The 27,117-nt window shown below is 39.9% G+C and overlaps 1 protein-coding gene across 2 annotated transcripts in view; it reads left to right on the forward strand.

Annotated features, from left to right (window-relative positions):
• The window catches only part of LOC138525566 (interleukin-18 receptor 1-like), a 574,775-nt gene that overhangs the window by 289,028 nt on the left and 258,630 nt on the right, over positions 1-27,117 (forward strand). For both annotated transcript variants that reach the window (XM_069635601.1, XM_069635603.1), the window contains exon 5: positions 8,313-8,381. In XM_069635601.1, the coding sequence (XP_069491702.1) occupies positions 8,313-8,381 (69 nt within the window). The remainder of the gene's footprint in view (positions 1-8,312; positions 8,382-27,117) is intronic.

A 27,117-nucleotide genomic window follows, 5' to 3' on the forward strand; every position in this document is an offset into this window, starting at 1 on the left:
TTAATCTTGACCTCTGATGCAGCTCCTGTCAACCCTCCAAACAATCGTTCTTTAGCCTGCAAAGCCATTACAGCAAGAGGAAATATGATGTGCATAACAGGCTTGGCCCCACCCCAACTGCGGCAGACCAGACTGAATTGCTACGTCGACTCCCTTCTGCACCAGACCACAAGCTTCCCCAGGCATGTTTTAGCCACATTGGGCGTCTTCAGTAAAGAGTAGCTTGGGTCCGTAGTGCCAGCAGGCTCAGGACCCACGTCTGGGCATGCCTGTCTGACTCAGAGTGACTTAGACAAAACAAAAAGTAAAGGCTGGAAGGTGGATGTAAAAACCTCCACAGAGCGTTTAACTAAAGCACTGAAATCATCCATCTTTTAACCATGCAAAGGCAATAATTCCACTAACTGCCCATTTAACAAAGTATAACTTTGAATTCAATTGATCCTAACTTTTACTAAATTCTCTCTTACCACTTGGCATTTTTAAATATCCTTATGTTCTCCTTTATCCGGACCATGAGTTCTTTATCTCCTGACTCGCTTGCTTCATCAGTTCATGACTGCCTGCATGATTCAATCTTGAACTCCAACTAGCAAACTAACTGGAGACACTGTGAACCCTGTGGCATTTCGCTTTAGTCTATTCACTGAAAGTTGGTGGATCATGTTTGTTGTAGGATCCTGGGGGAGCGCATCAAGCTGTTACCGCCTCTCTGAATAGCCCCCCCACAACAATTTTGCAGCTAGAATGTGTTGTTGCTTTTAGAACGTTTTGTTACTTTCTTCCAATCCAGCCTCTGACGCTTCAAGCATAAAAATGCTGACACTTTTTTCATGCAGATCTGGACGTAGTATGCACATTATATAATGCTAGTCTCAGGATGATAGCTCAGCGGCAACGTGCCCCGCCTTGGGAGCAAGGTGACACGGAGCAACACAGGTTCCATCCCCGGGTCCGCGCTTAGAAACCTATGGGTATTAAGTGCGTTATAAATATCATATCATATTTTCTATCCAAAAGAAACATGGTCAAATCTTGTCACCGCTCACTGACTTTGCTTCCATTCAGGAAGTTCTCTGTTTTTTCCTCTTGCTTCTTACTTGACAAGTCTTCTTGTTTTCCACTTCTACTGCTTCATATTCAGTTTCAATAACAATAACATCATGTGCAGTGTCTGCCCAGTATGAGTCAAATTCGATTATTATCAGTTCTCATGGTGAACATTATAAAAGCTATCAGGCTTTTTAATTTTATTTTATTGTATTTATATAGCGCAATACAGGAGCCCGGGGTCATAGGGGCGCTTGAACATGACCAAACAACAATCAAACATAAAGGTGAGAGACAGCTTAGGCTGGAAGGCGGCAATCTACCAAAACAGAATTGTTTTCAGCCCTCGTTTGAATATGGTAAATGATGCACAGGTTCTCAAGTTAGGCGGAAGAGCATTCCAAGGGAATAAGGGTAGGACCTCCATGCCACGCATGCAAGTCTGTTCCATGGGGTTGCCAAATGGAAAGTTGTATTGGATTGCAGTGTTCTGCGTGCTGGTAACCACAAAATACAGTTGGTTAGGTACTTGGGCCCTTGGCCATACAAGCATCTGTGTGTGATGCATTAAACGTGAAACTGAATCCTGCCACTCACAGGGAGCCAATGCAGGCCTCTTCTGGATGCGGACCCATGGTCTGCTCTCCACAGCCCTTCCACAATGCGTACAGCGTTATTCTGGACAATCTAGAGCTGGGAAAGCTCCCACTTGGAGATTAGCACAGCTATCACAGCTTTGACCCCATAACAGCATGTGCAATGGTGGCACAGTTTGTACTATCAAGAAATGGACGAAACTGGGCCAACAACCTCAGATTGTATGAAGTACTGGAAACCAGACTATTGACGTGCGCTTTCATGGAGAGATCTTGATCTAGAGTAAATCCCAGAGTTTTGACCTTGGACTGGGTTTTGATTGAACAACCTGCAATATTAAACAGCCTATAATCAGGACCACGCTTCCGTAGTTGTGGGGTGGTCCCCACAACTATGAGCTCAGTTTTAGAGTTGTTAATAAAAGGTTTATTAGCTCGCATCCATATTTGGATTTAACAGGAGGCACAATTGACAGTGTCGGAGTCGAAGGCGTAATCCCCAGAAATAGGAACGAGTGTGTCATCTGCATAGTCGGCATATACTATGCCCGCTGCATCCAACTGATCAAATAATGGGAGCATAAAGGTGTTAAATAGTGTCGGTGGCACACATGAGCCTTGAAGAACACTGCAAGTAACCGAGAACTCCTCTGCCATGGACTCGTGAAAGAAGACGCTAGCCTTACGGTCTGATAGAAATTACTTTACCCAATTTACAGCTGAGGTAGAGAAGTATGCTGTAATACCTAATCTCTCTGCTAGTATGGAGTGATCAACGAGATCAAACACTGCAGACAGATACAGCAGGATAAGCATAGCTGGTTCCCCTTAACCACGTTGTTGAATATGTTGGTTTTCAAATCAAGAAGGGTTGACTATGTGCTCTGCGCACACTGAAAACCAGATTGTTTCTGTCCCAATATATTGTGATGATAAAATAACTCCTCAATTTGCAGCTGCACCACCTTATGTAGATTTTTTAAAAGATAGGGGACATTAGTGATTGGCCAATAGTTTCCTAGTATGCTAGCATCCAGGGAACGTTTTTTAATCAGTTGGGAGATCCAAGCATGTTTAATGCCTGCGGGGACAGAACTTTCCCTAAAAGATGCATTTATTAATTTGGTGATCAGGAGGACCAATTGTGGGGTGCATGATTTAATCGTGAGGGCTGGGCATGTGTCCTCCTTGCGATTCGCAGGCTTTAATTTCTCCAAGACTTCAGCCGGATGTTGCTCGCTAATGTGCTAAAACTCAAATCTGGGACATTTGTCATTGGTATTTGGCGGTGACAAATCCACAGCGGCTATTGTTCTCATCTCCCCTTTGGCAACAATATATTTTTGAATATATTGCGCCTCACTTAAGTATTTATTGGTTAATGCTTTATCTGACAATATAGTTATGTTTTTTATACTTATAACAACATCTTACTTTGTATCCCATACAAATAACAGAAACTTTTAAACAATGGATAGTGACTCTCCTTCAATATACTCGCAACAACTGTATCGTATCGCTGTCCTCTTACCACTAGGGACTTGATTGTGATCCCTTAAAAAGAAACAATCCTTTTTAACTTTGTCACAATTGGGAGAATGATTTTAATGTTTGCCCAGGAGCAAGATACTAGAAGTAGTTGGAGGTGAGCAGCAGAGGCATGTACACTACTTATTCACATGGTCTGGCAAGTAACTGCAAGTATGGTTTGGTAGCAATGTGGTTGTAAATATCCCTCTTAATAACTTAATAAAGCTGTCTTGTGTCTGTTCAATTACCAGTCAGGCCAGAATGATGTACAATGGCATATCTCTCTAATCAAAATACTGACCTATAACTATTTGTTGCATTTGCCCACAGTTATAGCAAATGCCTCTGAACACAGATCTGCTGTCAGTCAATGTGCTTCTTTGAAAGCCGTTGTTTGGCAAACCAACTATGCTAATGTTTCAGAAATCAGACCTTTTTTGTATTTATTAAGTGTTATGGTTCAGACAAAAGCATAAACCTTTCACTTGATACAAAACATGACAAACAGAATCAAATTAACATTCTCATACAATACAAGTATTAAAATATTTAAACGAGTTGCATAAAACATCACTTCGGAAAATCAGAGGGATTGGTGAGTATACTTCCTCGTAACTGCATTCTTTTTTTTGTAACTGATCAAGAAAACAGTTAAAGACAGTATCCGGATCTGACCCTGGCCAATCATCAGGCTAGACCACACAAATACACTGACCGTTTTCATCCCCAGATGCTCGTCCCTTTCTGTTTGTAGAGCCGGGCAATCGGCCACCAGATGCTTGATGGTTTCTATAATAGCCGATTTCTTACAAAATCTACAATTCTGGTCGGTCGTACCCAGGCCCCATTTGCACGTCCTTTCCAAAGTCAGAATTTGGTTTAAACTAAAACATAGGTAGGTTGTTCTTTCTTTAGGACAAGGGAAGATGTGAACATACTTTGGGGGCACCTCTCATTTAGTGAGAAATTAGCACCGCGCAGGTTATAACAAAGGTCTCCATTGGATGACCCTATTGTTAAGTATTTCAATCAGGCAACACACCCTGGTCTCAGCCTAGTATGCAGTGCACAGCTGAAATGCTTATTTTATTATGTCTATAGGTTCAATATTCTTAGTGATATACCACTCATATCACACCCCTTCTCAAAATACCCCATGTCACAATGGACCAGGAATCAGGCTGTTTGGTAAAGGTAATATGTATTTATTTATTTAACTCTCAAATTAAACATATACTTTTGAATAGGGAGCAGCAATCAACAATGAGGTGACAATAACAGATAATAAGGTATGTAAGGCAGTTAATTCATTTTTAGCAACACAGAATATAAACATCAGAGAAAAGAACACTTTTGGCTTGTTTGAAAAGAAAGCACTTAAGTTAGAATTTTCCCCTGCAATATTCCTCAACCCACAAATAAGTAATTCTAAACAGATCTAAGGAAGCTGTAGGTATTCAGGAATAAAGAACAGCAAACAGAATTTGAGTACAACTTTCCCTACACAAACAAGAGAGAAAAACGGGTTGGAAATCTTACACTTTTAAAATGACATTCAAAAATGGTTTAGCAAAACAATGAAAAGTGTGCAAAAATCCTTAAATCAGTGCACATTTCTATGGGAGCAACATTGAAAAGATGCAAACAAGCCTAAGCTATAGTTCGAGCAAAAGGAAACACTTTAAATCTTAATGGAGTTTGAAAATAATTTAAAACAAAAATCACACGTGTAAAACTATGCAGAAATGCGGATTCCCGCCTAAATTTAACCAAACGATTATGAAGAAAAACGGGTGAAATTTGGAGTGTGGTTTCTAGGTTGGGAGGTAGCTATGGGTCTTAGGTATACTCCTGAGTTGAAATGAAGTCTCTAGATATTAAATTGAGTGAGTTATGCAATGTTGAATGAGAAGCGTTTTTTAAAAATAATGGCGCGAAAAAGAAAACAGAAATCACCTTTTACAAGGATAGTTATGCACTACACTAGGGCATTCAGGCTAAGTTACCAGATTGAAACACAGTTAACTCTAGAGTTGATCCGCAGAACCAAAACCAGCACCTCCGCGCCCAACCTGGCGGACTCAGTCCAATTACCCGAGGGAGGATTCATGGTTTAGGATTTTACAAGACAAAATGTATTTAAGGAAGTTATCACTAGCGCAAAGAATCAAAGACAAGACTGCAATAAGGAATGTGACAAAGTTACAAGTTCTTAAGGTAAGGATAGGATGGTTTAGAGATTGCGATGGAACAAAACAAGGCAAGGTATAATATGATTTTCTATACTTCCTATTAATACTTACAGTCCACTTTAATTTAGGATTTTGGACCATCAAGGATTCTGGTCATCACACGTATCAGGTCCAACCAAGGACAGCAGGGCACATCTGGCGGGATAGGGTCAACTGGATGGTTCTGGTCATCGGGCTGCACTGGACTGCACTTCTGGTTACTGGAGACTGGAGATCAGTGGGATGGTGAGTGCGCAGCAGGCATGCATTTAGTAATAGCAAGCCAGCTGGATCAGAATGCTTCCCTTAGGTTTTTGGGATTTTTAGAGTTTGAGGCCTAGCTGAAAAAGGAGTTCAGCAAAGCTGAGGCCTTAGCTTTGTAAGGAAAATCAGGAATCAGGAACAGGAATGGAGAAATCAGGAACAAGGTGCCACCCTGAAAATCACAAAGAAGTCAGGAATTGGTCTGTCTGTGTGCTGTGAGGTTCCCTTATTTATCATGCCAAATGACATTATTAAAGTATATGGCAGGGGCAGGCTTAATGTCCACACCCCTAATGCTAGGATTGGGTAGAAGCATAATCTCTGTCTTGCTTTTCACTGATTGGATGACAGAAAAGGATGTCATGTTTATGGGATGATTTTTGCAATGTCTGGAAACCTCCCATAGCTATTGGGATCAACATCTAACTTTCCCACAAATACATATTTATGTATTTATGACCTCTAAGAAAATCAGATGCACAGTTTACATATTTTATGGGCTACATTTCAATCCAACTCCCAAGTCTGTAGGACCTGGTTTAGTCTTTCTGCAACATTTTGGCAATTTTAACCATGAAAGATTTGGCCTAACATTTCCCAATCTTGTACATAGATGTGCAATTACCCATTGATATGTGTACACAATGTTATGTTTGCAACATTAATACTTTCTGCACAATCGGTCATTCTTCATAACTTCTGTTCCTTATGCAGTACTGTGTCCTACCAAGTCTTTAAATGAAGAGCATAAAATGTTATTTAAAACTACCCACTTTCGGATGTTTCCTCATTCTTGTGACAAAGTTAAATGTCTTGAAAGTTCAGTTGCAAAATAGGCTTTTCAAACACCAAATCTCACTTGTCAGTTTTTTTTCCCCCAAGTGTAAGCACATGTCAATCACTTTGAAGTAGAATGAGGGGCCTCTCCCTTGTGATTGAAGCTTCCTGCCCCTCCCACTGGAAGTGTGAAAGTCTTAAGGCCTCATTACATGGTAGGCGGTAAACCATGGTGCTATTAGCACCATGGTGCCGCCGGTACCATACCAGTACCACCATGGAGGAAAGGGGAATTACCACCCCATTCCAAGGTTGGCGGGGCTGTAATTCCCCCTTTCTCCATGGCCCTTCCCCATTCCCATGTTTGCCCCATAGGGCATAATGTAAATGGGGAAGGAGCTAATTACTGTACCGCAAATTGCGGTACCGTAATTAGCACTGAGGTCCCTTTGCGGGTCCCAACTTTAACGGCTGGTCTACACCAGCCGTTGAGGTCGGGTCTCGCAAAGGGACCTTGTAGTAAGGTGGTAAGGGTTAACGGTCACCGGTACCCTTACTGGTGACCGTTAACACTTACCACCTTCCGTGTAATGAGGCCCTTAGCCTGCTATTGTCTTAGCCTGGGGCAAAGACGAATGTCCAATGTGACTTGAAAAGTCCCATTGTCCTGGGGAATCCAAGCCTCCAATCTCGCAATTTGCCTTTTCCTGTTCCAGCAGTTGAGGTGCCAGCCTTTCTCAGGGCTAGCAACTTGCAGAGCAGGTTTTTTTTATATATAGTTTACCAACTCAGACTGGGTTTAGCTTTGAGTTTCACCTTTGAAATCTTTACTTAAAACCTATGGAATTAAACAGTTTATAGGTGGATTTTTAACAGTAGCAAATCCTTTTACATTCTTAAATAATCAAGCCTTTACACAATAATATACTTTAAAAATAGGTGATTTTGCTCTTGATTCAGGAAAAAGCACATTTAACTTATTCCTTTAAATTCGGTTTTCATCTGCAGCCAATACATATTTTAGTCAGCTCTAGTCCTTCCCTTGAGTGCTGGAATTGTTTGCAGCATGGATAAATATATCAAGCATTTGTTTAGAGTCTTTATCTGAACAGCTGATTCTTTAGATACTGTTGCAAAGAAATAGCTGTGTTTCCTGTGGAAAATGAAAAACAAATTCCCTGGGTTGCTTTTTAAAAGATACGTTTGCTATGAGCTATCATTCAGATGAGGCCTGGTCCTCTGAGACTCAAGACTGATCCTTGGCATTGCAGGGCTCTTTAACCACAGTGGTTCATAAGAAATTAATGGATTTAGCGCCAAAACAGCACTTTTTAAGGTTGAAAAGATGACATTTTAAAGAAGTATTTTGGGTTTACAGCAAAGTAATGCTGATTCTTTCCTTTGCTCCATGTAAAATCTTGCAGAGCACACTGGCACATTCCTGCAGTGAGTGCTCTCTTCCACCCCCCTTAAATGTGTGTTGGCAGGGCGGTGCAACATTTTCTTGTTATTGCAAAGTGCAGTTTAGGGATCTTGGCACGCACAAGAGCCATCACATCCATTTTGTGCTTTTTCTGGCATGAAAGCAGCAAAGTGGTGTAACATAGCACATCTGAGTGGGTCAAAATATCCCACAGAATCAAGGCAAGAAGTTCAACCATTTCTTCCTTGAATTCTGTGATAGTGGCCCCAGATGCTCTGGTTTGCTCCGCCGCCCAGCTCAGATAAAGCGACATAGAAGATGGATTTATTAATTTTGTGTATTCCTCCAATTTTCTCAATTTGGCTCTCGTCTCAAAATCAGACAATTGTAAGCTGCATTATATATAATGTTAATTATTATATATTGCTATATTTTCAACAGACCCTGAGGAACCTCTGCTACCTAACATCCTTGGAGATGATGGAATAACTTATGAAGACGTGGAGATAGGTATGGGCCAGGTTTAGAATACAGTATGAATATTAATGCATTCTGATAACATAACCATCTTTATTTTTATTTTGTCTCAAATGTTTCCTGGTTGTAATAAAAGCGTTTTAAACTTTGGGCCCCGGAATATCATGCACAGTATTCTGCTTCTGTTGGTAGAATAGATCTGCCACTAGCTTTGTGGTGCTTTCTGTTATGCAATGCATGACCGGGGTACAGCTGTTCACACTACCACACATTTGGTGTTGAAAAGCACAGCAGAAACCACAGAGGAACCCAAACAGGCTCTACCGTAACACTGTCCGCTGGTGAGATGCATTGCTAGAGCAAACTGTTAAGTATCATGTGTGGCAATGTGGGCCTGGGGCAAACACTCCTGGGGACTGGCCGGTGGGAAGGTGGGCAATTGCGTGACAGGGCTCTAGAATTCCATGTGTATTCCCTCTGCCAGGGAATATCACACCATCTAATTAGAAATCAGCTTTGCCAAGGCAAATAGTGCCATTTTCCATAAACATGCCTAACAGGTCACACAGAATCCTAGTAACAGATTAGGCCTTTCCTTAACTAACTGATGTGTTCATTTCTCCCTCACTGTCACACAGTTGTAAACATTGGGAGAGGAGCATGGCACCAGGAGGTATCAAAGTTTAATTCATTCTTTAGGTATTTGACCTGCAACCTCTCCCTACACCAATTGTCATGCGCGTGCTTATGCTGATATTAATTACAGTTGTTCTATGTCTTGGCTAGTCATTGTGTTGCACTCGAGTTTTTTGGGAGTTCAGTTCCCAGCAAAGTCAGTGGTGAAAGATCATGGAAATTGTAGTCCAGAACATCCTGAGGAGCACATAATCAGTCATTATGCTCTATATATTTGAATCTTTCAGATCATTGAAAGCCTGTTTACTTCTAAAACTCTGGTGGTCAAAACAAATGCAATTGGAATGTACATACCAAATCCAAAGGATACCTTCATTGATGCACAAAACATGTGGAGATCGGGCAATTCATCCTACCAATGTTGAATAATGGTGCACCTTTAAACTCAGTAATAAGAATACCTGCTTTTACAGTGCTTGGATGAAGGGGGAACCTTGCCTTTAGCGCTACATTGAAAAGTGGCATAAAAATAATTCTGAGAAATATAATGAACAATACTGGACAAGCAGGTTCGTGGAGTTTCTTTATTGGTTGTGGCTACACTGTACTGTAAGTGCTGCTTTTATGCCAAAACTATTGGCATGGGTAACGCCACAAGAACACGCATGGGGACAGGCGTTCAATGGCCAAGGATAGGAGAGAAATGGGATGTGAGGAGGGACACAAAGCATGTGTTTACCCTCTCTTTCAATGATTCTCACAATTCTATTCCCTGTGGTCCTTTCCACCCATGACCTACCCTCTATACACAAAGCACCCCCTCCCCCGAACCCGCAATCTCTTTGAGCTAGCTCTCGGTTTGAAACGCTATGCCAATGTTATTTATCCTTTTGAGAGGTAATGACTTGATTGCCACTGTACACCAGTATTATGAAAGTGTCTTAAACAAGTTTGATTTTAGAACTTTGATTTAAATTACATATGTATGTCTTTGCACTTGCTCCTTGCGCTGGATTCATGTTAATACAAGCATTGGCAAAGCCAACAGTTTTGGCTGTTGTGTAGGCATTGAAGAGGTATTTGCAAGGCACTGCCGTCGTATGACAGGTACTCGCACAGCAGTGTTTGCCAATGTTTGACAGCTCATGGCCAAGCAGTACATTATGGCAGTGGTATGAAAATGCCTATTTATTGCCTACAGCAAAGGGAAAAACTGTTGGCTCTGCCAATGCTTATTTTTAAAGTCTGTCTAAAGATTCTGATATACCTGAATTTGTAATCAATGTGTTAAAAGTGTGCAATATGTTGAGCACAGTGGTCATGTTTGCATCAAACTATCAGTATGAAGTCTATTATAGGAGCAGCACAGAACAGGCGAGCTTGGGTTATATACACCCTGCCCGAGCTGTCAGTCAGTCAAACAATGTTTAAACTCGAATATATCAAATGTATACAACAGAGACATATAACATACAAAAACATTATATATTACAATGAGGGCAAACCATTAAAACCGTATGAAAAGTTCCTCAAGAAACATGCTTACACTTATTTAATTATCCAGGTGAAATATGTGTATATCATTCTAGGAGGATGTTTCTTCATGAAAATCCTCAGAATAGCCAGAGCCTCTTTCAGATACGACTACAGTGTTAGGCCAGCATCTGGCAACTGCAGCAGAAACCATGAATGAGAAGGTCCACACATCGCATTTCGGCTCTTAATTCCAGGATTCACACAATACATTTCCTGCACCTATCAAAGGCAAAAGAGGAGAACGTGCACCAGACTCTCGATATTCAGAGATCAACATGTACAAATATGAGCTATAACAGCCTCAGATGGTAAGATCTTAGATCTGAAACATGTAAATATGTTCCTCTACTTTAAAAAGCATCCAGGAAACAGAGGGCTCGGCATCTGTCTTCACCTTCGTTCATTGGTACCAATAAACAAGGTTATCTTAGATATGCGATTGTCGTGGGGAAACAGTGCCATGCTCCTGTTTTAATCTGAATCTTTCAGTGATAGGGAGCCATTTGATTCCATCTGCCATGTCACTTTACTTGCTTCAGACCTGATATTACAGATCGGATCAGGGGTGCCCTTTTATTCGACCAGACAGAAATTTGCAAAAAACACCTGCTATTTATAAACATGTCAGTTTCTCATGGAGTCCAACGTCTCCATGGAAATTGTGTGGGTGTATTCAAAGGCCCCGAACAGAAGTCCCTTTCACATGAACAGCAGGATGTAAAACACTGAAAAAACAGCCTGGCCTTTGTTTTTTTTTTGTTTTATGTAAAATTAAAGCACCATGTGGAAAGCATTACCAAAGGAAAAGCAGCATTTTAATTTACAAAAGTAGCTGAAATCAAAGATCCTTTCACGTGGAAAACAGGATTTTTAAAGACACACCAAAATGTCTTACACAGTTGTATGCAAATAAAAGAACTATATCACTGCTCACAGAAAAATTTGAGGGAAAAGGCATGATGTGCGGGTTGACAAAAAGCAATGTGTATTAGGTTTCACATACACAACTCCAGTGACATTTGAGAAGCAACTTTATGTTCATGAAAAAATGTCAGCCCAAATCGCATCCAGGTCCGGGTCCTCAGAATGAGGATTAACCAGGCCATTCCGAGTTCGGAAGGCCCGCTAATTCCTCCCTCCAAGGACCCGGAACCGGTCCTTCCCCATTCCCATTTCAGCCCCCATAGGGCTGAATGGGAAAGGGAGCAAACAACGGGCATTACGAGTTGGCCCGTTGTTTGCTCCCTCTTCCCCTCGCGGGACCCGGTAAGCACGCCTGGTTTGACCAGGCGTTGCTTCCTGGGTCCCGCGAGGGGACCTCGTAATGAGGCGGTACGGGGTAAACGGCGCCGGCACCTTTTACGGTGCCGTTTACCCCGTACCGGCAGGGTCGTAATGAGGCCCTATGTGTCTACATGCGTCTCAGCACATGGGATCATGGGATCTCTGCAAAGGACATTTTAGCGATGGTCATGGACTCATTGGTCCTGTTAAGGATTGGTAAATCCTAAGGCCGTCCTTTCTACCCATTCCCTCATTCATCCAGCCATTTGCCACCTATTACAACTAAAAGCTTGATTCATAGAATATTTGCGCACTAGAAAGTAACTTTGCGCACTTTTCAGCATGCATATCTCCATTTACACATTCATGGATCAGACTTTGAGTGTCTTTCGGTGGCTTTGCGCTGACCCATCACGATGTTGCATGCAGTTGAGTGCTTTGCGCGACACACCATGCAAAGTGTGGAACGAACCTGAACAAATAAATTAATAGGGGGCAGAATATGTGTATTCCGCTTTACCCCATAAAATGAGGAAGAACGAGAAATAATGTTGGCGTGTTGAGGGACGTGCCACGCAAAGAAATCACATGCCCGTTCAAGCACAAACATAACCAAATTAATTTTTTCAACGTGCAAAGTCACGTCAGAAAAAGTCACACACAGCCTTGTGATCTCACCACCACATGATAGAAAATGCAAAGTACAAGGCACAAAGGAAACAACATGTATAAAGCACGCAATGCACTCCATTCCAACGTTGGCCAGCTAGGATGAATGCATGTATACTGGGAGCCATCATACATTGCCATAGAAGGAAGAGGAGGATGGCGAGGGACAGGATATTCCTGCAAAATACCACGCTCATTTGGATGCCAGACAACCAGGTGTATGCAAGGCACAAGTCCTCCCCCATATCATCCTAGACCTGATCAGGAAGTGGGAGGAAGACCTTGCATTACCCACTATCTCCTCCAATGCACACACACCCCTGGAGAAGTTGCTGACAGACCTACATTTCACTGCCACAGGCTTCTTCCAGTGCACCACTGCCATTGTAGGGGACATGTTTCAGGTCACGCAATCCTGGTGTCTACACCAGGTATTGGGCTTCATCACATCATGTGTGTCAGGTGCGTAGGCACATATACATGCCATAACACACTTTCCATATGTACTTGGAGTCATTGACTGCACGCATGTGGCACTAGCCCCCCCCAAATGACAGAGCACATTTACTGAAACAGGAAGTATTGGCATTCCATCAATGTCCATGCCATTTGTGATGCAAAAGGAGTCAATGCTAATTTTTCTAGAGTCACACATGACAGCTTTGTTTACCATCAGTCACCACTCTAACGAGCCCTGACATTGGGAACATTTGACAACACCTTACTCATCGCTGAGTACCATCACTCACGCACACGCATGCAGTCACATGACACACTGAACAACAGACCATGACAATCAATGCCAATAACAAACATTTACACATTTGAAGGGGACAGTGCCTACCCGTTCTCACCATTCCTGATCATGCCATTCAGGAATCTTTCCACATCAGCAGAGGTAAGATACAATGCATCACATATAGCCACCAAGGGCCTAGTGGAGCGCACATTCGGTGTGCAAAATTCACATTTCCGCTCCCTTGACCACTCTGGAGGGGTATTGCTCTATGCTCCACACTTAGCATGCAAAATCATTATGGCAGCTTGTGTCCTGCACAATGTTGTGGGATGTCAGAATAGTCCATTGGATCCATGCCAAATATTCCACAATGCCACCTTGTAGCCATTGCTGCTAGTTCACCTCCAGTTCTGAGCCACAGTTCTGCGACCAATGCGGATGTGGCTCAGAAATGGAGGTGAACTTCCAGCGATGGCTACTAGAAATGTGTGACTTGGCTCAAGTGGACTATTCTACTTTCACATTTCAAGTGGAAGGGATTTTTTCAAGTCTTGTCAAACCCACCATAACTTTCTTGGTGTTTTGAAAGCTTGGCCCAATGTTCCATCCATAAGTTTGTCAAGACAACTGCATACCTGATCTCATGCTTATTAGGGATTATCAGTGCACTGTAGTCCTGACAGCCTTACAAAATATATTTTCTGGGTCGATTATGCTAGGTGTAAAGTAGCACTGCCCCTAAGACAAAGACAACTTCTTGGAGAAAAAGATTTGCATTATGGCTAATTTGCATACCCAGAATGCATTTCTGGTGCTGATGTGACTCAGAAATGCAGGTGGTACTAGGTGGTGTTCTGGAATATGTGACTTGGCCGCGGTAGCAGCCATGTAGTTATGGTTAAGTTTGTGTTTCCATAGAAAGAGCACTTTTTGGGCGGCTTATAACTTCGCTCCCCCTGAACGAATCCTCACCAAACTTTGCAAAGAAAGTATATGGCCCACTCTGAATTCTTCCAGGGGGGGGTCCAAAACTTTTTTTTTCCCCATAGACTGAATGGGAAAAAACTTTGTGCACGGCTACAGCCCGAACCGCTGGACGGATTTACACCCAATTTGCCGCAGGAGCGGCGGCCTGGTCCCGAAAGCGTGCTTTTGCAAATTTGGTGTAAATCGGTCCAGTAGTTTTTAAAAAAATGACCAAAATGTAAGGCAAAAAAATTAGTGATATCTGCGTTCGCTTCGTGGACGGACTTCCCTGTTCGCTCCGCGGACAGCACCCCGATTGGCCCAGCGGCTTGCATCATGTCTGTCATGTCCGCGGACATGCAACGTGTTCGCTGATTGGGCGGCGTGGTGCGTGATGCACGTCAGATTTTCTGTCGCGCCCGCCATCTTGCATTTGCGGACGTCCGCGGACAGCGCGGTGAAAGTTTGTTCAAAATGTGTATTTAGTAGAGTGTGTTGGTGTGTAGAAGTCTTTGGGGAGTATTGGGAGTATGAGATAGGTTCAAAGTTGTATTTTATTTATGTGCTAGACGCTTTTGTTGTGTTCGATTTGTCTGCGGACCACACGGCTGTTCTGGAATGTTCGTAAATAAACAGAATGGATTCGGTGTCAACTTGAAAGTGTTCTAAGAACACTAGTGGGGTCTTGGAATGTTTGCAGGCGGTGTCCTGGAGACGTTGTCTGTATTGTTCATTGGCAAGGTGAAAATGTTTTAAGAACAATCGCGGTGTCCAGAAATGTTCGTACATAAAGAAAATGGGGGTGTCCTGAGGACTCTGTTTGTATTGTCCTCTGGTAAGTTGAATGTGTCCTAGGACCTTCCACCTGTCCGCGGACATAACAATGGTTGCAATGTTTGCATCTATGGGTGTGATATGCTGTGGTGGTTGTGGCCAGGGTATAGAATGTTGGGAGCATGGCCACAACCACTGCAGCATATCACACCCATAGTGGCTTTTAACTTTGGGTCAAAAACTAATTCATAAGGAACAATTTTATAAGTTTGTATGGGTGTGATATGCTGCGATGGTTGTATTTATCTTGTTATACGTACTATTTGGTTTAGTAACAGGAGTCCATGTTTTTCTTGTTCATTTCTGTAATAAAAGAAAATAGCATGTTAGTATTAGTATTTTATAATGACTTATTACATTGTACAATCAACATTTTCTTCTTTTTATTGACCCTCATATTTAGTAGATTACAAACCAGAGTACTGTGCAATGTGCAAAGTTTCTGTGTTTGTTGCTAAAATCATTGGGTCTGTGGGAGAAAGAAAATCCATGTTGGATTAAAAAAAAAAACTTTTTCTGTTATGCTACAGTTTATTTATTTGTTTGTTTTCTGCGTTTACTTGTTCTTTCTGCCTAATGCTTTATCCATTGGATTGTTCCAGTTTTTGTGAGCAGTAAGATATTAGGTATTTGTTTGGATATTGTAAAATGTTGGCCTAGTTAGATACCAGTAGGCATATTTATGTTTTGATATAATCTTGTTGTATTGATTTATCTGTTTGCATATTTGTAAATTTTGGGACAGTTAGATACCAATTGGCGTATTCTAACTGTCTATTTTTTGCTCTATTTGAGTGGTATTCATTTATCTGATTAGTTGTTGTAGAATCTTTGGGCAGTTAGATAGGTTTTGAAATATTGTGACAGTTTATATTTTTTTACTACAAGTGTACTTAAGGTTTAAGTACAGTTCAGTTATCAAATGTTGGTTTTAAGAACATTAAATTTGCGTTTGTAAGATTAGCTGGTAATCTCTGCTTTAGAGTAACGGTACTATCATTACATTCAAAACATCCACATTTTTTTTATATATGCAGTGTAGTGCCCTGAGTTGGTTGTGGCTCCTGCGTGGTAGATTATACTTTTGTTGTGAAGGTTTTCCTACCAAGTGAAATTTGACCATGTGTGAATCCATGTGTGAATCCAGTCAGCTTGCAGTTGTTTTTCGTACCATCTGCATTGTAACGTAGAAGCATCAGTATTACGTATTTACTATGTGTGTGTATTAGTAACGTGGAGCGATTATCCGAATTGCAGGTAGAACATAATCTACCGTGGTTTGCATTTTGTACAAGTTGCTGAAATGGAACGGATTCACAATTAGGTATTGATATATAGACAAAGCGCTCATTGGGGATTTGTTCTTGTGTCACATTGCTGCAGAGAGTGCATGTATGTTTCCACATGTATGAAATCTGAAAGATTTCATTTATAGGTATGTTTTTGTTTTCCAGTACTAATAGTAAGTACATTAGAAATTCTTGTGGATCTTACTGTGAGTTTATAGTGAATTTCACCATTCCAGCACAGTAGTCCAATTGTCGTCTTATTCCAAAAACACTATACGTGTTGTCAGGATTGTTTGCTGCATTTCTGTGAAGTACTAACATTTGCAAACACAATGGGTCTGTACTGTGTAAGTAAATGTTGTCAACAATTGGTGGTAATTGAAATAGAATATTCATTGCTACATTTGCGTAGCAACTTACACCAACTATATTTGAGAATTTAAATGGTCCAGGTAGTTCTGTATCTAACTGCTTTTTTTGGAGTTTGTCTTCCTTCTTTAAAGAAGTACCTGGTTTACTTTCCCTAATTGATTCTTTTTTGCTTGTGGTACTTGATGAAGTTTTAGTTTCCTTTAGTCTCTTTGGAGGATTTGCAGTGACATCCTGTTGCATTTCTGTTTGATTTAGTTTTGTTTTAGAAAATGTTCCTTTTTGTGGAACAGGATATGTTTGTAGATGGGGGCTGTATAGTGAACGAAGTCTATTGTATTCTAAAATGCAAGGAATATCAGCGTTTACTTTACTTGCATCAAAGTTTATTAGAAATAGACTGTCAATTGTACGTAGGCGTGACAGTGCTACGTAGCTCATGCCTTCTTTAAAGACTGTGTTACCAATGTCTATCAATGCTTTGTCTAGAGTAAGACCTTGTGATTTATGAATGGTGACTGTGTATGCAAAAGTTAGAAAAAATTGTTCTCTGCGTACATACATGTCTTTGAAGAGAAGGAATAGAGCTATTGAGCGTCCTATTCTTTTTACTTCTGAAAGTTTTTCAAAGAGAATATTGACAAACTGAATTTTGTTGTCACGTGGGTATGTTTGAAAGCCAACAAATGTACCCAGTGCTCCATTAACTATTCCTTAGTCCACGTCAAGGTTACGTTTAAGCATTACTCTGCAATTTAAGGATAATTTTAATATCTTTTCCAAGCCTGCTGTGTTTGAGATTGATTTTTCTAAACTATTTATTCTTGCTGTGGCTTGGTCACACATGGGTGGTGTCATTCCATGTACATCTAGTTTGTCTGTGGCGCTAATTTCCATAATTGGTTGCATTTCTTTGCTTAACATTATTTCATTGACTTTGAAACAGCTTGCAAGAGTTGGCATTAAGGCCATACAATTGACATTTTTGTGGGCTAATTGTTCCATAACATCTGTAGCACATGCATTATCACCATAAAGTGCATGAATGTGCCGGGTTTTCAATATTGCTTCTGCTTCTCTAGAAAGCATACCAACTCTGATACTTTTTAAGATGTTGGCATAAGTGAGATCTGCAGATTGGCGCATGTTTTCTGTTAATTCTCTGTATTGGAAATGTTGCCAAAGGTTGACATTTCCAATGCTGCCAACAGTTTTACTAATGTCCTAATGTTTTAAAAATAGGCTCACCTTTTACAGGTGTCAATTGAAGAAGATCTCCAAAAACAATGATGTGTTTTCCTGCAAATAGCTCTTCATAGTTTGTTTTGAGTACTTCTTGTAATCTGAGGTGAATCAAAGCCAACATTAGGTTGGACACCATGCTCACTTCATCTATTAGTAGCATTTTCTTTTGTTTCAATACTCTGCGTACTTCCATTGCAGCTTCTGCAGAAAGTTTGTAATAATCTAACTTGTTTTGGTGTTCTACTGGCAGGAGTAGTAATCGGTGTAAAGTGACACCACCTATGTTGTAGGCAGCTAAACCTGTGGGAGCAGTGACAACAGCTGACAGTTTCTTGTTTGTCAATTGTTGAAGGAACTTAATGATGATTTTGATTAGGAATGTTTTGCCAGAACCAGCTTCACCACTGACATACAATAGTATAGGTTTGTAATTTTGGCAGGTGCATACTTTGTTTTCACGTTGCACACCATGTGCAATTTCTTTTGTTATTTCTTGAAAAATGCTACGTTGCTCTTTGTTTAGTTTTGATTGTAGTGTAGTTAAGTCTTCTTTATCTTCATAGTGACACATGGTGTTTTCTACTTCTATCATAGCTAATTCTGCCTCATTTGTTATTAGTGGTTCTCCCAGTGGTTCTTGGCTTCCTGTGACAGAAGGTTGACTACTGTCAGGAGTGTCCTTATCTAGTTGGGCCTGGAGTTCCTCTTCGTGTTGCTGTTCATTGTGCAACATTGTTTTGTACTGTGCAAAGTTTACATCAGTTATACTGCTTTCATTGGCTTTGAAATCGTCTTCATATGAGTCATAGGTATCTAATATTTCTTCTTCTTTTCTCCATGGTTTGAAGAGTTGTAGCAGGGACATGTAATATATTTCTTTATGTTGAGGAGTCTTTAATGACAATTTGATATGATGAATTAAATTTGATTTGGTGAGTTTTACTAAGCTGCCATCACAGTTTGTCACTTTGTATTTACGGTTTTGCTCATCAGGTTTTATATTATTTTTGTATGTGTAGTTTTGGGCTATGTGGTATAGACACATGGTTTCCAAAGTGGTACTCCTGTTTGGGTAGTATGTGTCCAATAAATTGTTTTATAAAATGTCTTGGCTGTTGGGATCATGTTTGGCTATTGTTTCTATATCTTCGTATGATTTTAGAACTCTTTTTCTAGATTTAGCTGGTCCAAGACTTAGCCATACTATATTTGCAGATTTACCATACAATGCAGTACCAGTTAAGCGATCAGCTGCTTCATCGGATCCACATTCTCTATGGGACAGCATTTTTATGCCCAAGCTGTATAATTTCTGAGACACTGTTTTATCTGATGACAGGTCATTCCAGAGGTCTTGGAGCTCTGTCTTTTCTGATTTGGTTAAGTATGCTGTGACATATCGTGCAACTGCAGTAGAATTATCTGCAATGTACTGCACATCTATCTAAGTGGGCAATGATTGCATTGTAATCATTGATATATTTTTCTTCTTCTTTTCTTTTTATGCAATATGTATATTTAGGTGACTTACCTTTAACACTATGTCCAACTGAAGACATGAGGTTGTTCACTTGACTTGTATTTATAACTGGTCTAGGGAAACCAAATCGGCATTTGGTGTAGTATTTCCCTTTGTTTTTGTATTTGCAACGACAATATTTGCCACATTTGTGTCTTTGGAATTGTAAGATTTTTGCATGAAGATCACTATTTGTGGATTCTGACGGAATTTCACAAGTGACATATTTTTCAATAAACTGTAAAACAGTGGCATCACTGTCTTGACCAAATTTAGGAGCATCTTTAATCCATAAAAGCATGTGGACATGTGGCGCTCCTCTGGCTTGGTATTCTTCTCCACTTCTCCAAGGGGAGGAACAGTTTTACTACAAATAAAATGTAGCATAGCAATGAATCGATGGTGAAAATATCTAGAAACATTAACAGGATCCTGAGAACAAAGTTCTCCAGGTGTTAGTATATCTATGTTTGTTTTGTTTTCGTTTGATATGCGTAGGAAAGCATGTAAATCTTCCCATGCATATTCTGCGCAACTTAATGTAACAAACCAAGTGGGTGTGCCAAGGTTTCTGATCATACAACGTACATCTCCATGGCGTTGAAACCAGTACTCTTTAGTACCTTGCATATTTGATAATAGATTTATAAGATTTGCCTGTAAAACCTCATCTTTTTGTTGAACTTTTTGTAATAATTGTGTGGCTGTCATATTTTGAAAGTCTGATCCTGATTTTAATATGTGTGCAACTCCATAGCATAAAGTTGCTAGTTCACTTTCAAAGAGTAGGTGGAATATGTATTCCACATTTTGTCGAAATCTGGGATCTTCAGAATACATTCGTAATGAGCGATATTCTGATGCTGATATTTGAACAGGTCTATCATCGTATCTTCCTCCTTTGCCAGTAGGAAAGAGTAGAGGAAAAGCATGTGCTTCTATACTTTTTTCCCATATGCTGATTGGTGATCCTTTTGTTTGACGCATTTGGTACGTTTCCAGTGCATCTTCTATGGTCTCATTAGAGTGCAATGGGTGAATTGTATAATGGTCTAAAGTATTTGATATTGTAGCAGGATCTAGTAGCTCAAATTGACCAGCTTCTTGTGTTTCTTGAATTATTTCAGTTGTATCTTTCAAGTTTTCTTCGATATTCATTTCTTTGTAATAATCATTATTCTCTTTGAGATATTGCAGGGCTTCTCTAACTTTATGTAAATCTACCAGTTGTTGTCAAATTTATTTGTCTTTTGTAGGTACTCCATTTACCAAGATAATTAAAGATTGTTGCATTGGACGTTGCACTCCTAGAGTGTGCACATTTTCTTTTAGATCTAATGGTAAATACACTACTTTTCCACGAATACCTTTCACTAATTCAGAGGGAGGTAATTTTGCAGTTTTTGGTTGAAGGCGTATTGTTGCTTGAAATGGATGAACTGTTTGAATTATGATGCTCTCATATAAATTAAGTTGTTGAAGGAGTTTTGGTAGTGGATGTAATTCCAAGTTATTTGAGATAGCACGTGAAGGAGTTTGGTTGTTGTCAAGTTTGGTAGTGCAGTAACTGCAAAGTATCATGGGGTCAGTTATTTCGTATTTGTTTTCTGCTATAAGGTAGAGAGCTAATTCAAACCATTTAGAATCTTCATTATCTTCTATTTTGTATGAAAGGTCTATAGTTTTTGTGTTACTTTTATAACACGTTCTGCGGCAACATACACACAAGTGGTTTGGTACTTCAGCTGAAGTGCTTTGAAATTTTAGTATTTCTTTTTTGTATGTGTGTAGTGAAAGGTTGCCATGTGCAGATTTGTTACGAAGTTGGTTGACAGCTATTTCATCTTGTTAGTGGGTTTCATTTCCAAAATATTTTTTCTGTATATACTCGATTTCTTCTAGTAGGTCTTTTGGTGTACCATGTAGAAGAATGTTATTTAAATTGGCTAGTGCTAAAGCAGGACTTTTTACAATATACAGTTTATAAACTAGATTTCTTATACTTGCATGATGTTTTGATATCCTTTTGATATCATGGAAGGTTGTTTTGCAAGTAGCTCCTGATATGCAGGCCAACGAATGTCCTTGCAGTCCTGTGTGCTTGCGTACTGGACAAGCATCCATACTTTGCAGTATTTTAATTTTGATTTTGTCTTTGCTTTTCACATATTGATTGAGGAATAGGCGTAAAGATTTGAATTTTTTTTATTGGGAATGTTACACATTGACGTGCATGGCCATGTGTAAATTAGATGCTCTGATTCAGTCGAATGGAGGGGTAAATCTAAGTTTTCAGGGCATATTTTTGTAAGGAGTACTTCTTGTTCCATTATAGTATTATTAACTTTTTCATAACCTCGACCACTGCTATGTATGGCAATTGTATTTGTTTGCTTTTGTTTGTACGCTTCTTCATTAAAGTATGGTTCTGTGCTTGTAGTGTGACTCCATTCACCTCCACAAATATTTAAGACGTTTTTTTTTATTTGTATTTAGTTCAATTACAAAGAAAAATTACTTTGTAGAACCTTTACAAAATCAATTACAAAAAGCGATAAAATATTTACATTTCAATTATCAATTACATTCATATTACAGCATAAAACTTTACGTCATATTGTACACAGATTACACAAAAAATGGAGGATATTGTATCATACACTATATAACCTCCAAGTATTAAAATGTAAGCAATTCTTTTTCGATATGCTTACACAGACTGACTAATTCAAATATGATCGGTTTGTGAGTGACTTGCATCATGCGTGTCCATAGAAATTGCAAGCAATCTTCAAAATCTGTGTTCACAAATTCAGAGAACCGATTAGTCCGCATTACACTAAAATGTGGGCATTCCAGTATAAGATGTTTCATTGTCTCAATCGGTTCTTTGCACGATGGAAAGCGACACTTCATTACCGTAGGTTTCCCAGTTTTAGCCCAATTTGCAATACGTTCTCTTGTGTAGTATAGATTTAACCTGTACCTAATATAGGCTTCTCGGGTATGGTTGCATGGAAATAAAACCACGCGGTCATATCGGGGTATACGTCATTTTAAGAATGCGCCATACTCCCTGTACATGTGATATGTTGATATATTATCAATTGTGTTCCTCCAATCTTGTTCAAAGAGTTTCTTTTTAGCAAAAGCGGGGCGTTGATATACGTCTTCTATGGTTATATCTAAGGAGTTCAAAATATGTTGCATGTTACTATTATATTCATTAAAAGAGGCAGAAGAGGAAGATTTCAGCATGCTGTTCAAATCACTGTACAAGGAGTTTTTGGGTGCAAAATGAATCTTAACGTAGCCTGATATTTGACGCCATTTCCAGCGTGTTGATAGTGCAACCAACCCGAGCTTGTGACTTATCACTGCGTTTGGTATATTTAAGGGCAGGTGCATGGCAGATTTTATCAGTGATCCTTGCGTGGTGTTCAAAATTGCAGTAACATCTTTTAAACACATGTCAATGGAATATAGGATGACTGATTCAATTTTTAATATCAGAAAGTCAATCAATGGGTTAGTGAAAATGTGCATTATTTTGCGTAGATCATTTTTAGTTGAGATAGTAAGGGGCGTGACTTATTTTTGATTAAGTCAGTCCAAGCTTTTAATGAGGTTTGATCTGTCAGGTTATAGCCAAGGTATATCGCACTACAAGTGCATGTGATTTGAGTTTTCATAATTTCCCATTTGTATCCCTTACTATTTTGTTTGGTACCAAATTTTAAAATAGCCGTTTTTGCAGGGTTTGGAGTGAGATTATGAGCAACTGCAAAATCTAGAAAAAGCAAAAGTTTAGTTTGCAATCCAGCAGGCGTAGGATCAAAGACTATGATGTCGTCTGGAAACGCAATCCATTTAAGTCTTAGAGCACCAACTTTAACTGAGAATAAATTACTGTGGTCCCATTCCTTATCAAGATCAGAAAGTTAAAGATTAAAAAAAGTCGCAGCTAAATTGCACCCTTGTTTCAGACCAATCGATGTGGTGATGGGATCAGTTGTTCTACCGTCTGCCGAATTTTTTATTTTGTACGAGGTGTTAGTATGTAATTGAATAAACCAGTATAGCAATACTGTAGGAATTCCCATTGATCTCAATTTATTCCATAATAGGTTTCGTACCACGTTATCAAAAGCTGATGTCATGTCTATCATAGCTATATATACTGCTTGAGCGTTCTTGCCTTTTGTGCTCGCGATAAGATGGGACATGACGGCAGCATTAAGCGAGGTACTCATTCCTTTCCTAAAACCTGTTTGGTATTTAGAATAAAGGTTGTTCTCTTCAATATGTTTTTCAAGGTCATGTGGGAGAAGAATGGCAAAAAGTTTCGCATCTGTGTCAATCAATGAGATAGGTCTATAGTTCTGTGGAAGAGCAGGATCGCCCTTTTTGAATAGAGGGACAATGTTCGCTATAGTCCATGAGGAAGGAATTTGTCCAGTACTGATAATTGAATCAAATTTGGGTTTCAAGATTTCTATCCAAAACTCAGGATCAGCTTTATAGAGGCAGGGAGGAATCCCATCGGGGCCTGCTGATTTAGAGTAAGATGTTTTCGCGATAGCCCATTTGAAATCATCATGAGTCCATTTCAATCGGGCGATCCTGCTATAACACAATTGCACATTAGGCACAGATTTAAATCTTACAGGGATGCGAAATTTAGCTGATATCTAGTCAAACCATACCCGTTCAGATATACAAGAGAGGGCAATCAGGGGGGTTCTTTTATCATCCTTTTTGATCCTGCGCCATATAGTTCTAATGTCATGAATAGATATGGCTCTTATTAGATCACAATTCTCTCTGTTGTATTTCAATATGCGAGCTTGTTTCAGGTTCCTCTTGTATTTTTTAAGAATTTGTGCCTGAATGAACCTGAAGTGGGTTGCTCCCAAGCCCGATATTTTAAGTTGTTTTATTGCTTTATTTTTTTCCCGTTTCAGGATCTTACAGGTGGAGTCAAATGGATGAGGATGAGCACTCTCCGTATACTTTTTACTGAATATGGATAGGGCTTTCTTTATCACCTCAGAATAACCATTTCTCCTTACCAATTCAGGCGTTTTGTCAAAAAGTTGAGATGACTGGATTTGTTGGAATACATAGTTAACAAATTGCTGACATAGGGTTTGATTCCATCTTATGGAAGTTAAGGGACGGTCAATCTCTACTAAGGAGAGTGTGGGATCTACAACCAAAGGCCTACTTTCCCATTTCAAAATGCAATTTAAGCGTGCATGGTCACTGGTTAGGATACGGCTACAATGCGTAGATAGTGTAATAGTCGATAGAGTTTGGGTAACAAAGATGAAGTCAATTGTCGAAGATTTAGATCCACAGGACCATGTAATCTGTGACTTCACTTCATCACTTGCAACTATGTCCATATCCCAATTTTTCAGTAGCTCCCTGAATTGTGAGCCCCTTCCCCGGGAAAGATAAGAGAGCTTATCTTGTCCACATTCACTCAGTTCTCTACAGTCGCAATTGAAATCACAGCCAATGATAATTTCTAGTGGTTGGTATTTGCTGGATATGTACTCTAAGCATTCGTCTAATTCATCAAGCATCGTTTCAATCAAAGATGTGGCAGGGTTCCAGTATAGAGAGATAATTAAAATTGAAGGAATCATTTTTGACAAAACATTCTGTACAAGTACACCCAATAGGTTTGCAGATTCCCATACCCACTTTAAGATTGATCGAGTTATTTATAGCAATCACCAAACCACTACTAGGCCGGCCTAACAGAGGTTTCATTGCAACCTTGCAATACGTGGTAAACCCTGGGATGGTAAATTTGGTCAGTCTCATGGTCTCCTGTAATATGAGAATAGTTGGTTGTTTTTCGGGAGTAAGAGAAGCATTCCATCCAATGAAGTTAGCATAACCACAGGTATTCCATGGAAGTATTTTATGTGAACTGTGTTGTGCAAGCTATGAGGTGGTTGATGACGTTTTAGATCCTAGAATAGCAGTGAGCATTGGTTCGAGCCAAGGGATATTCTTTGTTGTGGTTATGTGCGCTAGGAGTGTGTGTAAGTCGCCATCAATACTACCCTTGCTCTAATTACGCTTGCTGCTTTTGCAGAGATAGCTGGGTCATTATAGGCAAGGAAATCATTGGCTTGCGATTCTAGTTCATGGGTGGTTAGATTTAGCCCATGGTTTTTAAACTCTTCCCGATTAAACCATATACATTTCAATATTGTTTCGGAGCTCAGGTAGCATACTGCTCTACAGTTGTCATTCTGTGAAATCGAGACTCTACGAATGTCCTCGGATTTAACCATTCTGAGTTGAGGTATGCGAGAGAAGAGTGACAAGATAAAAGATCGATTTATCCTCTTCCCTGCGGTCGACTCCCTATTGCCTTCGAGGCCCACGAGATGAAGTTTATTCACAACTTCAGGTGAGCTCTCGTGGTATTTCAATTTGCTTTGGAAAGAAGGGGGTGATTCATTATTCAAGGTCTGGAATGCAGATAAGGATGTTGTTTTACTCGAGGTTTCATCGTACAAGTTGTTGGTATTTATGGCTTTTCTCAAGATGTCTAGGATTTCATGAGGGACTTTCACTGAGCTTTTTGGTTCGAAGCAAGGAGGAAGTACAACTTCTTCTTGGGGCTTCATCGACACCTCTGTCTGAAGCGACTTCATAAGTGTTTCAATGTTAAGTGTACCTTCCTCTATATCTTTTTTAAAGGTGTCAACGGAGTCTTGACGACTAGTCATCAGATCATTGGAGTGGGTTTTAGGAGCTTCTCTACTCAAAGCGGGGCCATGTATGGATATACGAGCGGGAGCAAAGATGGTTTTTTCTCCCACTTTGTGGGTGAAAGTATCACTTTTTGATGGAATAAGTTGTACAATATCCGACACCTTGTCAGATACCATCAATTTATCGTTCTTAATGATACGCTCTGTCAGTTTATCCCTTTGTTGGTTCAGAACTGACTCTAACACTGAAACTTTTCCTTTGCCCTTGATCATATTTGAAAACTTATTAATATTAGTTGTGTTTTTCACAACCTGGATCTCTGCATGGCTTGGGGGCTCAGAGCAAACGGCACTATAGGATTTTCTTAGATCTAATTGTCTAGGATGATTACTGATTGAATCATTGTTGGGAGTCTGTTGTTCAATTATAATATCCTTTCTGGTTGTACAGCTTCTTCCAGAGATTGGGAAGTAGCTGTTTAAATTGGATTTCAGATGTGAAAGTGGTGTTGCTTCAATCATATTGAGAGTAGATCTTTTTTTCAGAATTTGTTCAATCGCTCTTTTTTTAGATGGAAGTTTGGACTTAATGGAAGGAGTTGGGATTAATGCTTCCTGGCTTTCTTTTGAAAGTTGTTGTAGATCAATACTCTCTTCATCAGAGATTGCGATCACCATTTCATGTTCGGCAGACTGAGAAGATTCAGATCTCGGTTGAATAGTATTATTGGCAGAATCTATGTCAGCGTTTTTCTCCATAAGTTCTTTTCTCCTCTTAACATTCCTTTTCATTGCTCTGAGGTGCAATTTTTTTGCACGGCGAGACATAAACATGAATTTCTTTGTAGAGCTAGGGGATTCAGGTTCTTTCAACTGTTGCTCGTCCAGAACTCTCAACAAAGTAGAGGGACTGTCTGGGCAGTCGGCGATCGGGACTAATTTG

Source organism: Ambystoma mexicanum, chromosome 7p, assembly GCF_040938575.1.
Source record: "Ambystoma mexicanum isolate Mex_15411 chromosome 7p, UKY_AmexF1_1, whole genome shotgun sequence".
Lineage (NCBI taxonomy): Eukaryota > Metazoa > Chordata > Amphibia > Caudata > Ambystomatidae > Ambystoma > Ambystoma mexicanum.